Raw genomic sequence first — 13,860 nt, forward strand, 5'->3', positions numbered from 1 at the left:
CAGCACGGCTCAGAAAAATTCTCAAGGGTATGTAGATGAAATTAAGATTGATATTGTAGAAATGTAACTGTTGATTTTTATGGTTTCTACTTATATATTCAATACCTACTATATTTCATCCATTCTCGGAAACATGGAGTAGTATTGATTTATATTTGATTCTCATAAGTTTTCATTTACTTGTCAGAGGATTTCACAGTTTATTGAGTATTGGATAATTTGTATCAATTTTTAAATTCCTCATAAGTGATTCTTATTATTCATTATAAGATGTACTAATATTGAATTGTAGAGTTTATTCTTAGTTTAATATTTAGTTTAATGTATCATGCGGTTAAAAACTTGAGCAGTAACATGAATTTTCATTTTTCTTAAATTTATTAGTACCCAATGAACAATTGAAATATTTTGTACACATTTAATAACATAATATGGAAATAGGATATTTTTTGCATACTCTTATCGCTCGATTGTAGATTGAAATTTTTATTAATAAAATATTCTCTATATAGGATATTGGATTATTGGTTTATTTTTATTACTATTTTACTTTATTACTAATTTCAATTTTACGATATTGTTTTATAGTTACAGTTCAGAGCTCGTTAAAAATAGTCCATTAATTATGATTACTACGGATGAATTATAAATGAACTGAATTAAAGGTAAGATACATTTTTTTTCAATTTTAATTTTACTTTTTCCATTTCATTTTAGAAAATATACATTATGATTTCAAATATAATTTTTCAAATATCCTCCAAATGACTGCTTTTACATAAAGTAATTTCGAAAGCAGGTCGAAGTTTAAGATTTTATTTCAGAAGTTTCATAGCAGCACTTTGCATGCATAATGCCCAAGATCGATTATTTTAATTAAGTTGAATGTCCGTAATTGCACTCTAATCAATATCAGTAATAACCCGTCACGTAATTGTAGTTTACGTATAGCTAGTGGATAGAATGTTACATGCAATGAATAAATAAATTCATTATGAATAAAGGATGGACTTTTATCAGTCAAACAACTGATCATGAAATTTCAGCTAACTATGAATTTTGTTGACATTTTTATTTTGTTGGAAACCATTCCATACTTCAGCAGTAATTATAGTGATTAATCCATTTTACTTATATTTTACGCCAGTTGTTAAAAAATATATCGTAGTTTTGATATTTTTTATAGTATTGTGGATTTTGTTCAATGCTTACGATTATAAAAAATATAAAAATATCGTTATCTATTATTTTTCTAAGAAATTTTTACAAAGGTAATGAATTTCTTGCAGTTATGAAAGCAAGTTAAATCATAAAAAAAATAATTACAAATTGAAAAAGATATAACACATTACAGTAATATATTTTTAGATAAAATTATTAAGCAATCTTGTCCATTCTATCAATTAATTTTTTAATATAATCACATATTTGCAACTATTCATCTTTCATATTTATCTATTTGTGGATAGTTAGTCGTAATTCAGAAAAATACTGCACAAATATACCCTTCCAGAAGCAGAAAAAATCTATAATGTCAATACGTAACATTCGTCAGCATTTTTCACTCTCATATCTATACATTGGCACTATGGCGCACGTTGTGGATTTCTCGTAAAAGCCTTGGATGTGTCCAAGGATGTTTCTCGAGGGAGAGAGGGAAAGAGAGAGCTGCACTTTCAGAAATACGGTTCTCGCCTACTGCTGTCGCTACCGCTGCTCGTGTAAATAAGAACGTTGTGCTAAATCAAAGGCAGTGGTAGCGCTCTCGACGTAAAAGAGCTACGTGCACCCCCGGTAAAGACTAAAGAGAAAAAGATAGAGGCGGCGTGCGCAGCTCCGCCAGAGTGCAAGGATAATTTTGAGCAAGAGGCACACAGCAGCGAGGGAAAGGAGCGAGGCAAAGACCGTAAGTTGAGTAAAGAGGAAACGACGAATGGCATAATAAGCCTTTCGAGGGTGTGCGTTTTTGTTGAATCGCGCTCGCGTTCACTCGCGCCGTTTAACTCTCGACACTCTTGGTCGCACTCTTGCTCGCATTCGGTAGAGCGACATCAATTTTTTATGTATTATTTTTAATTGCTCGTTTGTGTTCATTCTAGGTTATTATATTACATTATTCATCTTATTGAAATTTATAAAGAAAATTTAACTCATCCATATATTCACGTGAAACTTGATAAGTTATCGTTTTACGATTATTAAATTTACTCATAATCTGTTTTTGCAAACACACAGGTATTAGAATTCTTTACAACTTTATCAATATGCGTACACAAACCGCTACAATATCAAAGATACAATTACACATGAGATATAATTCATAGCGAATAATCATCATATGATGATCGTGTAATACGCCTGACTATACGTTGACTCTGACTACTCATATTACTTTAACAATGAAGCCATGCCTTCGCACGAATATCCGTCAGTTTAAATTTCGATACATTCCATTATAAATACATAGGTATCCAGGAATATGTCGCATATTTCATATAAAGCAAGAATGCGATAGATAGATATTCAGGAACTTTTTGCAATAGCCTGAATACAGGTCGCCGTTTTTTTCAATCTCGCCCTCACACCTGCGCTCGGCGCCACGTTCCGTCTTTTTGTGGCTGCTTGTTCGACTATGCGCTTATATCTTCGTCCTTCTCTTCTCCCTTCATTCTTCTTCCCTGTGGTTTTTTTCATACTGCAGTCACGCAAACTCTCGTTTTTACGACTTTTAAACCACCTTTATCCACGTGCTTCCTTCCTTCTTTTGCAGTCCCTAACTTATCTTGCACAAGTTTTTCCCTTTGTTTTATTTCTTTTCATTTTTCTTTTCTTTTTTTACTTTTTCGATATATCTTCGCACTTACTTCTTTAATATATTTTTTTCTTTTTGTTATTTCTACATACCTTTTGTAAGTTTCCTCGTTTGTATTCTGGTACTAGTTTGAAAAAAGTTAAAAAAGACAGTCATTTCATATCTGCTTATGAATAATAATAATCAATATTATTATTTCTGTTGAATTGTTTGATAATAGAAAAGAAAAATTTAATTCAAAATATTCTACTAAATATTTTTTAGCATGATATATATACAACAGAATATTTTTATAAATGGATCTTCAATTTTTAAAATAAAATAAAATTTTTAGAGAACTTATAGAGCACACAAGAAATCATGAGTTAATTTTATTTTGGAAATAATATATTTAATATGTAGTTTTTTATTCAAAAATTTGGAGATCGTGTCATATAAATATTATTAATATTTGTTATATATCAGATTAAAATGATTTAGTGATATATTTTCTGATTCGTTCGCACAAAAATATATATTTGATCCTACTGATGCTAGAAATAGCGTGCAACTCTCAGTAGAGATAAAAGTCATAGCACATATTTGCCGCCCTCGCCTTTGACTGAAGTTCATTCTCACGTGATAGAAGCTGGTTCTTTCCTTTTCTCTTCCAACGAACAGTCTATTCCTCTTTATTATTGATGGTTACCAACCGATTCTTAAAAAATGTTCAATATTTACCAACTGATTATTTCTAAAATCAATTAATATTGAAAATTGTAGACTACGTCTTCAAATAGTTTTCTTCAATTAAAAGTATTTTCCAAGAAAAAAAGGGTGCTTGCATAAATCTGTTTTTATTACGTGTTGTACTTATTTCATAAACGTTTATTAGCGTATGAATTTCAATCAAGCGCACGCTATGATATCGATGCCATTTTTCGTTTCATATCCTCACACTAATATATTGCCTTCGTGTCCTGATTAATTATTATTTATTTCCATGTGCTGTAGTATGTTACTAGAGAAAAATTTGATTTAACTACTTTTCCAAAATTTCCCGTAGATTTCATGAATTTAAGCTTTTCAAGAAAAAAAGTCTGACAAGGAATTACATAAAAAAATAGATGAGTATCACATCGTCAACCTGTCAAGTGCTTATTTAAGGAAACTTTTTTCATCGAACTCTTTCATTTCATTTTATTCGGCGGTCTTTCTTTCGTTTTTTTTTCTTCTGGCCCCCAACCTTTCGGTATTATATGGCCGCTAGCTGAGTGTTAGCCCACACCACATCGACCCTCTTCTACTCGTTCTCTAATGCCAGCAGTTTCTCGCGCCCGTGCTACTTTTCTTGAGCGAGAGTTTTCCCGAGCTGCTGCAGGCCCATAGCCACTTTCCTTTCCGCAAACTCTCTAGTACTCGAGTACTTACTTATCAACTGGCATTTGCACTGCACTTGGAGAATTTTGCAACGACAAAACGATTGTTTTTTTTCTAATATGAATAAAATAAGCTTTGAATTTTGCAGTCTTTATGGATAATCGTGTCTGTATAATCAAATGTCAACTATCTATCGGATCTGATACAGACATCAATCACTTTGTTGATGATATAATACGTTCCAAAAGCTAGTACTGTTGCGATAAATTTACTAAAAATAAAATGTAATAAACATCGACTTCATTAATCGTAAAGTATATCTCCATTTATAGGTAGTATAATAAAAACAAACAGAGTAAGAACAATTGATTAACGTGTCATTACAAAACTTGAACGTTTTTCTTGGTAAAATATCGCATTATTATTTATAATTTTTATTCTATTATAAAAATCCAATAATGAAATCTATACCCACGAAGCAACAACTTAAACACATAACTACGACCAACAACAAGAAAAAACACGAGGGGGAAGTAACTAATGGTCCACTAATGGATTTAAATAGTAACGTCGCGGAAGTAAACGGGTGGAAAAAAAACCCGGAGCTACGATAAAAATAAGAATCGAAAATGGTGCTGCACAGTAGTGCACTCGAGGGTTTCAACCTTAGCGAGCTACAGAAAAAAGGAGAGGATTTAAATTGAGAAACGGCGAAATAGAATCCACTGAAAGTATCTGAAAACGTAAATGCAAGACTTAAAAATAGCAAGAAACGTTCGATATTTCTAAGGGAGACGGTTCCAATCTGGAATTTCGTATGGCGAAACGTGTTAAGTTTTTAGAGTAATTATACATTGTATAATTAAGAAATAACAATATTAAATTTTATTCAATATAAAAAGTAAATTTGTTGAAAGTAAGAAAATTAATGGCGTAAACGTGAGTCGCATTGGAAGACAAAGCGAAGCGGACATACAGGAAACAAAAAAATAAAAAGAAAGAAAAAAATTGGCTACCACTCAATCAAGCTTCGTGTTTTTCAATGGCGCGTGCCGCCACGCGCAGTTTAGCGCGAAAATCACCGACAGCAAGGGAAAGAGAAACAGTGTGCGCACTCGCGCTTGGCTTATCCGCCCCGTCGTCGTGGTCTTAGAGTTAATTTTGTCTGGAACGAACAGCTCGTTTCCGACGGCTGCGAGTGCAGCAGGAGCGCGCTCTCTCGCGTCACCGGAGGTTGCGTCGCAACTTCTCTTTTCTCCGCGCGACCTAACCTTTCTTCACAAGCAATCAGGCATCGAGCTAAAGTTACTTTCGAACAACTTCTAAGTAAACTTCGGCGAAACTTTAAGCGCTCCGACCCGACCCCGTTCAAATGAATATAAGTACATCGCTTTAAAGGCCTCTCAGTGATCCTAGAAACCTTTGCTTCCTTTTCACTGTTTATGGGTATAATAACTTGCAACTCGATCCTGTTTTCTTTCTTTTTAAAAGGCGTAAACTGCGTGTAAACTTTCGCTGACTAATAATACGGTAGAGCTAATCAAATAAATTCCCACAGATTGTTTAACGTTGGCAAGAAAAAGAGCATAAGGTTTCTTAAAAGAGGCACTCACTCACGAAAATGGCTAAAAGGTCATATGATGAGTCACTTGGGAACTGTTTAAGAAGAGGTTTCTTAGGATGGGAGAGGTATTAGTAAAGACTGCACAGCAATACTCGCCATTTTAAACTTTGAAAAAGGAACGTGAACAGATGGACAGATAAGCAAGAGACAAAAAGGAGGTGAATGAAAAAGGCAAAGAAGATAGAGTTGAGCGTGGTAGCTCTTTCCTTCTCTCTCTCTCTTTCTCTTTTCCGTGCCTTTTAAAAGATCGCTTATCAAAGTTGGTAATCTTTATACTCTTTCGACTCGCCACTCGTGGACCTTGTCTGTCTTTTTTCCTGCTTGCTTCTGTGCAACTTCCCTACCGCGGATTGACGTTCTTTGTGACATCGTCTTCATGCAACTCTATACTGACGTTTCTTCAAAGGTTGCGTTTTTATTTCTCTCTCTCTCTCTCTCTCTCTCTCTCTCTCTTTATCTTAAATCTACGTATACTTGATGCGTCTCTTTTAAAATAAAAAGAGTAGAAAGAAACTAATTAAGCTTCCCTAGTCTCCAAATTCTATTAAGTAAATTGGAAACATAATTATTATACTATCACATTATACAAAAAATTATCTTTTATTATAATCCACATTGCTTTTATTGCAAAGCGCATAAAAAATATAGGGTCGTTAGACACGTTTCGTAATATGTTACTGAGTAATTGTCATGTAAATTTCTAACATAGTTCCTAGCATGTGCCTCGCATCTCTTAGCTGCTTTCTGTGCTATTAGGAAGTTGTACTCATCCCACCTTTCTGAAGAATTATGTTTAAAGAAGAATCTGAATGATTGATTTGATTATTTAGTAACAATTTTCATTCTATCTGAAAATTATCCGACATTGCAATGTACTTGCAGAGAAAATTTTTATAACAATACTTCGATAAAGATAATACCATTTCTTGCTTTTCTAAAACTTTGACAAATTATGAATTCAAAAATATCAAAATTTGTAATAGCTTTTATAAATATGTTATATCAAAGTTGATAAGCACATTAGCAGTTTCCCTAATTCATAAATCCAATTATTTTTTAAGTTCTAATCAGCTGCAAATGTTTCGTTTTCACTAGCATAAATCTGATAGGAGCTTCGTTATACTTATAAGCTTTTTAGTTTAGTATTTGATAAGACTATTTAACCATTAAAAATATATTTCAATTCATCATACATGAAAAAAGGTCTAAAATTTAAGTTACTGTGTCACTTACTATATTATTTTCTTGCTAATTTCTCTCCTCTCCCGACTTTTCACGTTGTAGTTACGGAAACGTGAAACCCCTCTTTCAGGACTCTTAAACCTTTATCCTCAGGCTTTCTCTTCTTTTTCCGATTCATCTTGTAAGTTTTCTCATTGTTTCGTTTTTTCTTCTTACATTTTACGATATCTCTTGGTGTTTTTTTCTCGGCTTTGCTTCTGGATTCGTCTGCAAGACCTTTCCTTCCGGCTGCTTACTTTAGTTTTAACCTCACGACGACCTTTTGTGTCTTAGTTTCATTCCGTGTCTGGACTTTTATCCTTTTACTTTTTCACATGAAAATGTTAAAAAATATGTGTATGAAAATTTATTGCACCCTAGAGTCTGCGAGACTTGAGTTATCAACTATAATTTAACATGTAATTTATTCTTAAAATTGTATTAAATTTTCTCAGATTTCGTGTTACAATAGTTAATATGATTATTCACTATACTTTATATAACGCATATAAAATCTCAATGTAATCAACCACATGGATCCTCAAGCGATAAAGATCATAAAACAAAAACATTCAAATATCCTTCTCAATATCATAAAATTATTACTCGTACCACGTAATCTCTATTATAACCCTAAATGGAATATATATGTTTTGACTAATAAATTCAAAGATTATTATTCAACACCTTTTAGAATCATGCTTACGATAAAAAGCAAATATTATGGATTGCTATAGAACTCGTGGATTATTAGCTTTAGGATTATTGATGGACGTATCACAGTGATATCTGTAGCTGCATGCGTACAAAATAAAAAATTCTGGTAGTCGTCTCTCAGCAATTTTTCTACGTAAATACTAATGCATAAAAAGAATAAAATTATCAGTTGTAAAACGATATATTTTGTTTTGAGTTATTGAGATTTTTGGGTTGTTTTCTATGTATAGCCACGTAAAGTCTACATTTTAATGATGGATGGTTCTGAAATCTGACAATATATTTTTCATATTCAAAATATGATTATTGCATTCTATTGGAAGAATTTAATAGTAAATAAAAATAGAGTAATGAATTAATAAGGTACACTATTAAAAAACTTATGTATGGATCATACATTGCTTAATGAGATCATTGATTTATTCAAGTAGCGCTGTTAGATAAAAAGCGACTCTGTATCTCTATGTATCAATTATTAATACTGCCAGAAATAAAGTAAAGGTTTAATAATATCAGGGTCTCGGGGTCAGTTCTCAACCAAGTAGTATTTTTTATGCATTAATTATTTTTTATTGTACTAAGATGTAGACAACTGATATTTTTATATGAATGAATGTTAATACTTTTTGAATATTTTTCAAACAACGTTACATCCGGTTTCAAGTGAATTTTATTTCTGATGAAAAAAGTTATTGTTCATTCCAATAACGTTGAAAAATGGTGTTATTTATAACGTTGCAACATAACGTTTTTTTTTTTTTTTCAACAAAGTGCTTTATTAGATGCTTAATGAGTACTGATTAAATGAAATTAATCATCGTGAAAGGACACTATTTAAAATAATATTTTATCTTACATTTTATTTTTTTGAACAACAAGGAAAAAAGTATGAAATTCGAAAAATTTTCATAAATCGCAGAGAAAAAATTGTTAGATATAAACTGGATCGTGACAATTTAAATACAAAGGAATATATTTGTTCATATTTACTGCATAAAAATGTATCAAATCTCGCACAAATGTTGCAAATCGATACGACCTAAGTAGCCAATTATTTGGTCTACAAAAAGAAAACTGGCATTGTAATTCATATGAATTAAATCACAAAGAGCTGAAGCAGCTCGTTTCTTTAGTTGTATCATCTTGACTGCACGTTCAAAACTCTTGAATCTTACAACCGTATGGCCAGTAGAATTCTTCATTCTTACAAATGGACCTTATTATCGAGATAATATTTGAATCTCGGGCATACTGTTGGATTTTCGTATCACTGCTAATCAACAATTGGTAAAACGTTAATGAATCGTTAATCTTAACTGTCTCTAATTTAGTCAGTTGTTGTCGACAGATCTTGAAAAAATTGCTGGTTATTGGATGGGAATTAATTATTCGAGCGTTGTGCTCGCTAATGATCGCCATCCCTTGTTTCTCCAGTAATGCTAAATGTGATATAACAGACTCAAGAAGGACAAGCAAACGATACTCCAACGCTGTTTCGAAAATATCCTCAAATCCAGGAGGTTGTAGTTGCGGGTCTGCTCCATGCTTGAGAAGCAATTCAACCACATCTTGATACCTTGTCCCATCCTCAACCGATATATATTTCGCTGATGAAAAAGCAGCTGATAACGGTGTTCTGGAATAAAAATTTAGAGTGTTCGGTTTTGCCCCGTTATTCAATAAAAATTCCACTGTATATGGAAGTCCAGCTGATGCGGCGTAATTCAAAGGAGTTTCTCCGTCATTATTCAGTGCATCCACCTCAAATTTCTTACCATACAATTCATCAATGACACCGTCATTATCGTTTCTCGCCAAATAATGTATTGGGCACTGACCAATTTCATCTCTATCATACAGATCAATATTGGATTGAAGTATCCTTCTTACTATTTCTTTATTACCATAAATATATGCGTAGTTGTAGTAGCAGTTCGTTTCCAGCGGCACATCTTGGTCTACTATCATTTTGATAATTTTCAACACCTTCTATGAGAACAAGCGCTACAACGGACGTTCGAATATATAAAAATAGTAAGTGAGAAAAATATACAACGGCTACTTGGTGTTCTTTGTAGTAGCTTTGTTTGATTTTTATAGCTTGTGGATCAATCACAGTGCAAAATAGATTGCGGCCATCATCCGTAAATAAAATGTTGGCAACCGATACGCGATTGTTCAAGAATTTATTTAGAACTCTGAACAGCCTGTAAGCAATAGTGTTCGGTGCCTGCAGAAACAAACGAGAACCGTGTTTTGTTTCAATCAGTAACTTCGTTATATTAATTAAACCAGAGAATTTAGGTTTGAATTGTTGAAAATTCTTTGCTCTTTTAGCCAGCGAGTAACATGTAAGATACTATAGCTGCAAAAGTAAAACGTGTTGAAACTAAATACTTGATTTATTTCAAAGTAATTATACTGTAATTCAGAATTTTATTTGATTGTTCATTTTAACTTGAACGAAAACGTTTTTAAACTCACTTCGGCTATATTGCAACGAAGAAAAATTTCCCAGGTGCGTATGTAATTTTTAATATAATTTTGTTTATAGATAAACGTAATTCTGAAATTGAATAGCACTTTTCACTTAGAGGTATTTACTTTCTGATTGTGCAAAATACTCATTAATAAAAGTACACAGTACACAGGTCGTTGAGGGACATGGATCAGACCACTTTGGACCTCCTAAAGTGAATGCCACGACGAGGCCGACAAGAGAGGCATGAGCTGCATCGAAATCGTATCACTGATGGAGGGGGTATAATTATACTATCTATTGATAGAAATTATTTATATAAAATAATATCTGTTTATAGATCATGTTCGCTTTAAACTGAATCCCTCACTGAATTTTCGCTTCTACGATAGATAAATACTAACAATCAAAATTTCTCTTTATCATAGTGTAAAAGTCGATACAACGTAGTTAATGTATTCGCGTTCGAATTTAATAATTTCGATCAAAAATGATGAAAATATAATTATAGTAAATTTAATTTCACAATAATCTTTTAAACATTAATTAATAAAGAAAATCAAATACAAAATAATAATCTACATTTAGGAAAATTCAGCAAAATAGTATCTTTTTCAACTATTAATTATGACAGCTAGTTCATTATTCATGGTAATACCTTGACGAAAAAGTTATATATATATACTCAAAAAAGAAGTTGAGGAGAAAAGCGGGTTAAAAGAGAGAAAGAGAACGAAAACGTGCGATGTACGACATTGTACAAGTATAAGTACAGAAAAAATTTTAAATTATTATACACATTATCTCTCTAGCTCTGCTCTTCTCTTCTCATAATGCTGGTTGTCACTTTTTTTATATTCTTATGAACTGACCTACTTACCTTCAACCTACTGTTATGCGTTCATTAGTTTTTTTTAATTTATAGACGTCTTTTGTAGTTTCGTTGTGATTCAATTTTCATTAATTTTCTATCTGACTATGAGTAAAAACTGATTTTTTATTTCCATAATATGTCAAAATAATTGCAGTCTAATAATTTTAGTAAGAACCATATTAACAAAGCGCAAGTAGCAAAGAAAATAATTAAAAAAACAAAAGGCTGGTCACTCGCCACAAGAAACAAACAATCAGTGTACAATTTGCTTACTCGGTACACACTTGTCAAACGGACGGGGCAAGCGAGCGCGTGACGGTTCGCCTTGAGAGGTGAGATAGGTCGAGTGTAGCCGTTGCTAACTGTGCGCTCTGGATTCTATTTTGCTTATCAAGCTAGATAGCTGCGCTAACTGCTTGCAGCGTTGACGACGACGACGAAGGTGGGAGCGAGTGTTTGATGTACGGCGAACCAATATGCTTCTGCAGCTCTGACAAGATGTCATGCGCATTGCAGCTGATGACGTGCGCATCAGCATACGGTCGCGACGCGTATCTCCCGGCGAGTACGTAGCGAATGTATATTTAATATAGATATAGATATCCTTCAACTGGAATACATATAGATGTTGCAAAATGCCACAACGAATGACACGCGAAGAGTAAATTTCTAAGCATTAATTCTAAGCCATGGCAGTAAAATAGGCTATGTAGGCGGAATCGACATTTTAGGAATTATGTAAGTTTCAAGTCAAGGAATTAATGCGTTGCGCATACAATTGCTCTATTGACTGTGTAAGCCACACTTGTGTAGGAAATTTTGACTACACGCAGTGCTTTAGGAATAACTTAACTTATTTTATTATGTGAAAAGTGTCATTCTAAATAATATTCGCAAATCTACAGTTCACGACAACAATTTTTATGGTATTATTTTTAATTTCCAGTTCAGATCTTAGCAAAAGGTAAAAAAATTATACATTCTGCAAGAGAGAGAGAGAGAGACGTATCTATAAGGAGAGCATGACTCTGTTAGCGATAACGTGTCAGTGGTGTATTCACTGACGAAGATCCTGAATATTTGAACGTACGATCAGCCACATCGAAGCATTTGAAATTTCAAAGTATTACTTCTCTTCCATCGCCGAGCTGTCGATTCTTGTCGTCTTTGTCTTCTCAAGCCGGCCGAGAGTGACAAGGGTAAGGTAGCAAATGAAAATTGATAGTAGCAAAACAGTGCTTTTCTCTTTCAAGCAGAGAATTTTATATCGTATGAAAATTGTAAAGAATACGAATTGAATGGAAAGATAAAAGTTAATTATCAAAATAATTTCAAACTATTATCTAGGTATAAGCTATTTATCAAACAGGTGATGAGTATTATTTGATATACTGACTAAAAATGCATTTTACTACTCACAGTTACTTCTAAGTGCATATTTGATACCTTACACGTAAAAAGTACTATATAGATATAAAAACAATATATTTTTACTTTATTTTATTAAAAGCAATTAGTTATTTTGAATCATGAATATTAATCTCAAAATAATCATCAGTTATCGTTCATTTTCAGACAAAGTATTCATATCTATCTTTATATTACTCGTAAAGCGAAATTCACAAAATAAAATAACTCAAAGTATCTTCGATTATCCACCATTCTATTTCGATTCTAGAAAACAATCGAGGAAGTTTAGGGCATTAAAAATTTTGTTATCATATGCTTATTTCAATCGTACTTATACTTGCTCCTTCTTCATTATAAAACCAAAATAATTATTCATTTTCTTCTTTTCGAAATAACAAACGATAAATAATGTCAAATAAATATTTAGATAGATGTTCCTTATTAATCATATATAAATGAATATTGCGCGTTTAAGGAAGTATGTTAACACAGAAACAAATACAAAAAAGGCAAATTCTACTTTAATACTCAAGGTATAAAAACAAGATATAAATAAAACTGTAGCTGCAGCCACGCAAATGCGCTTTTTAGTATCAATCGGACATTTTTTCAATAGACATAAAGTACACATGTCAGGAAAGTAAATCATGTGATTTACATGGTGGAAAGAAAACATGAATGTCACAAAAGTGTACAAATGCCATCGACGATAAATTGATTGTCGTCGCTACAGAACAGTGAGTTGTGTTAAAAATACTAATAGGCCTTTTGTATTATACCCGTGTATATTGCATTTCTACATATGCAAATATGCGCGCGTCTTGAGCATGAATCGATTGATACGCTCGGAGTTCCTCAAATATATCTTCACATGCGACGCGCATTCGGTATTATATGGCGCCTCGGTAGTTTATTACGTATGCGCATTATATTTGGCGGGCCCGTCGTGCTCTGGGACTAACGCTCGCAAGTGCGATAATCCGATATCAGAAAAAGACCAATGATATGTGGTATGAAGTTCAGTAATGGAAACACATTTTGAATGATAAAAATTGAATAATGAAAAGAGTTTTTTCAAGTGAAAAAAATAAAGTATTTTTGAATTTATCATTGCTGAAATTTAGTAGTACCCGGTATTATGATTCGACTCCATTAAATGAGTTCAAAAATATATCACATATTTATAAATCAAGTTGAATTGGAATAATAATGACTACAAGTAGTTTTAATAGTCAACTTACACATATTATTTACTCATACGTCATTTCAAAATAAAGTTGAAAATTACTAAAGTTTTTAATTAATATACAACGAAAAGCATATTTCTTTTGTTTTTTCAATTTTCACTCTTGCTGTCATGTCTG

At 32.5% G+C, this 13,860-nt stretch overlaps 1 protein-coding gene across 1 annotated transcript; it reads right to left on the minus strand.

The window, feature by feature from the left end:
• Positions 1-8,888: 8,888 nt before the first annotated feature.
• On the minus strand, positions 8,889-9,701 carry LOC131664005 (serine/threonine-protein phosphatase 6 regulatory ankyrin repeat subunit A-like). Its single transcript, XM_058934819.1, has one exon. It carries the CDS (start codon positions 9,699-9,701, stop codon positions 8,889-8,891), a length of 813 nt encoding a protein of 270 aa, XP_058790802.1.
• Between the last annotated feature and the right edge of the window lie 4,159 nt (positions 9,702-13,860).

Source organism: Phymastichus coffea, unplaced genomic scaffold, assembly GCF_024137745.1.
Source record: "Phymastichus coffea isolate CEN01 unplaced genomic scaffold, Cenicafe_Pcof_1.1 PCOF00039, whole genome shotgun sequence".
Lineage (NCBI taxonomy): Eukaryota > Metazoa > Arthropoda > Insecta > Hymenoptera > Eulophidae > Phymastichus > Phymastichus coffea.

Excerpts from the sequence above, each read along its gene's own strand:
- LOC131664005 (XM_058934819.1), bottom strand. The coding sequence starts at position 9,701 with ATGATAGTAGACCAAGATGTGCCGCTGGAAACGAACTGCTACTACAAC.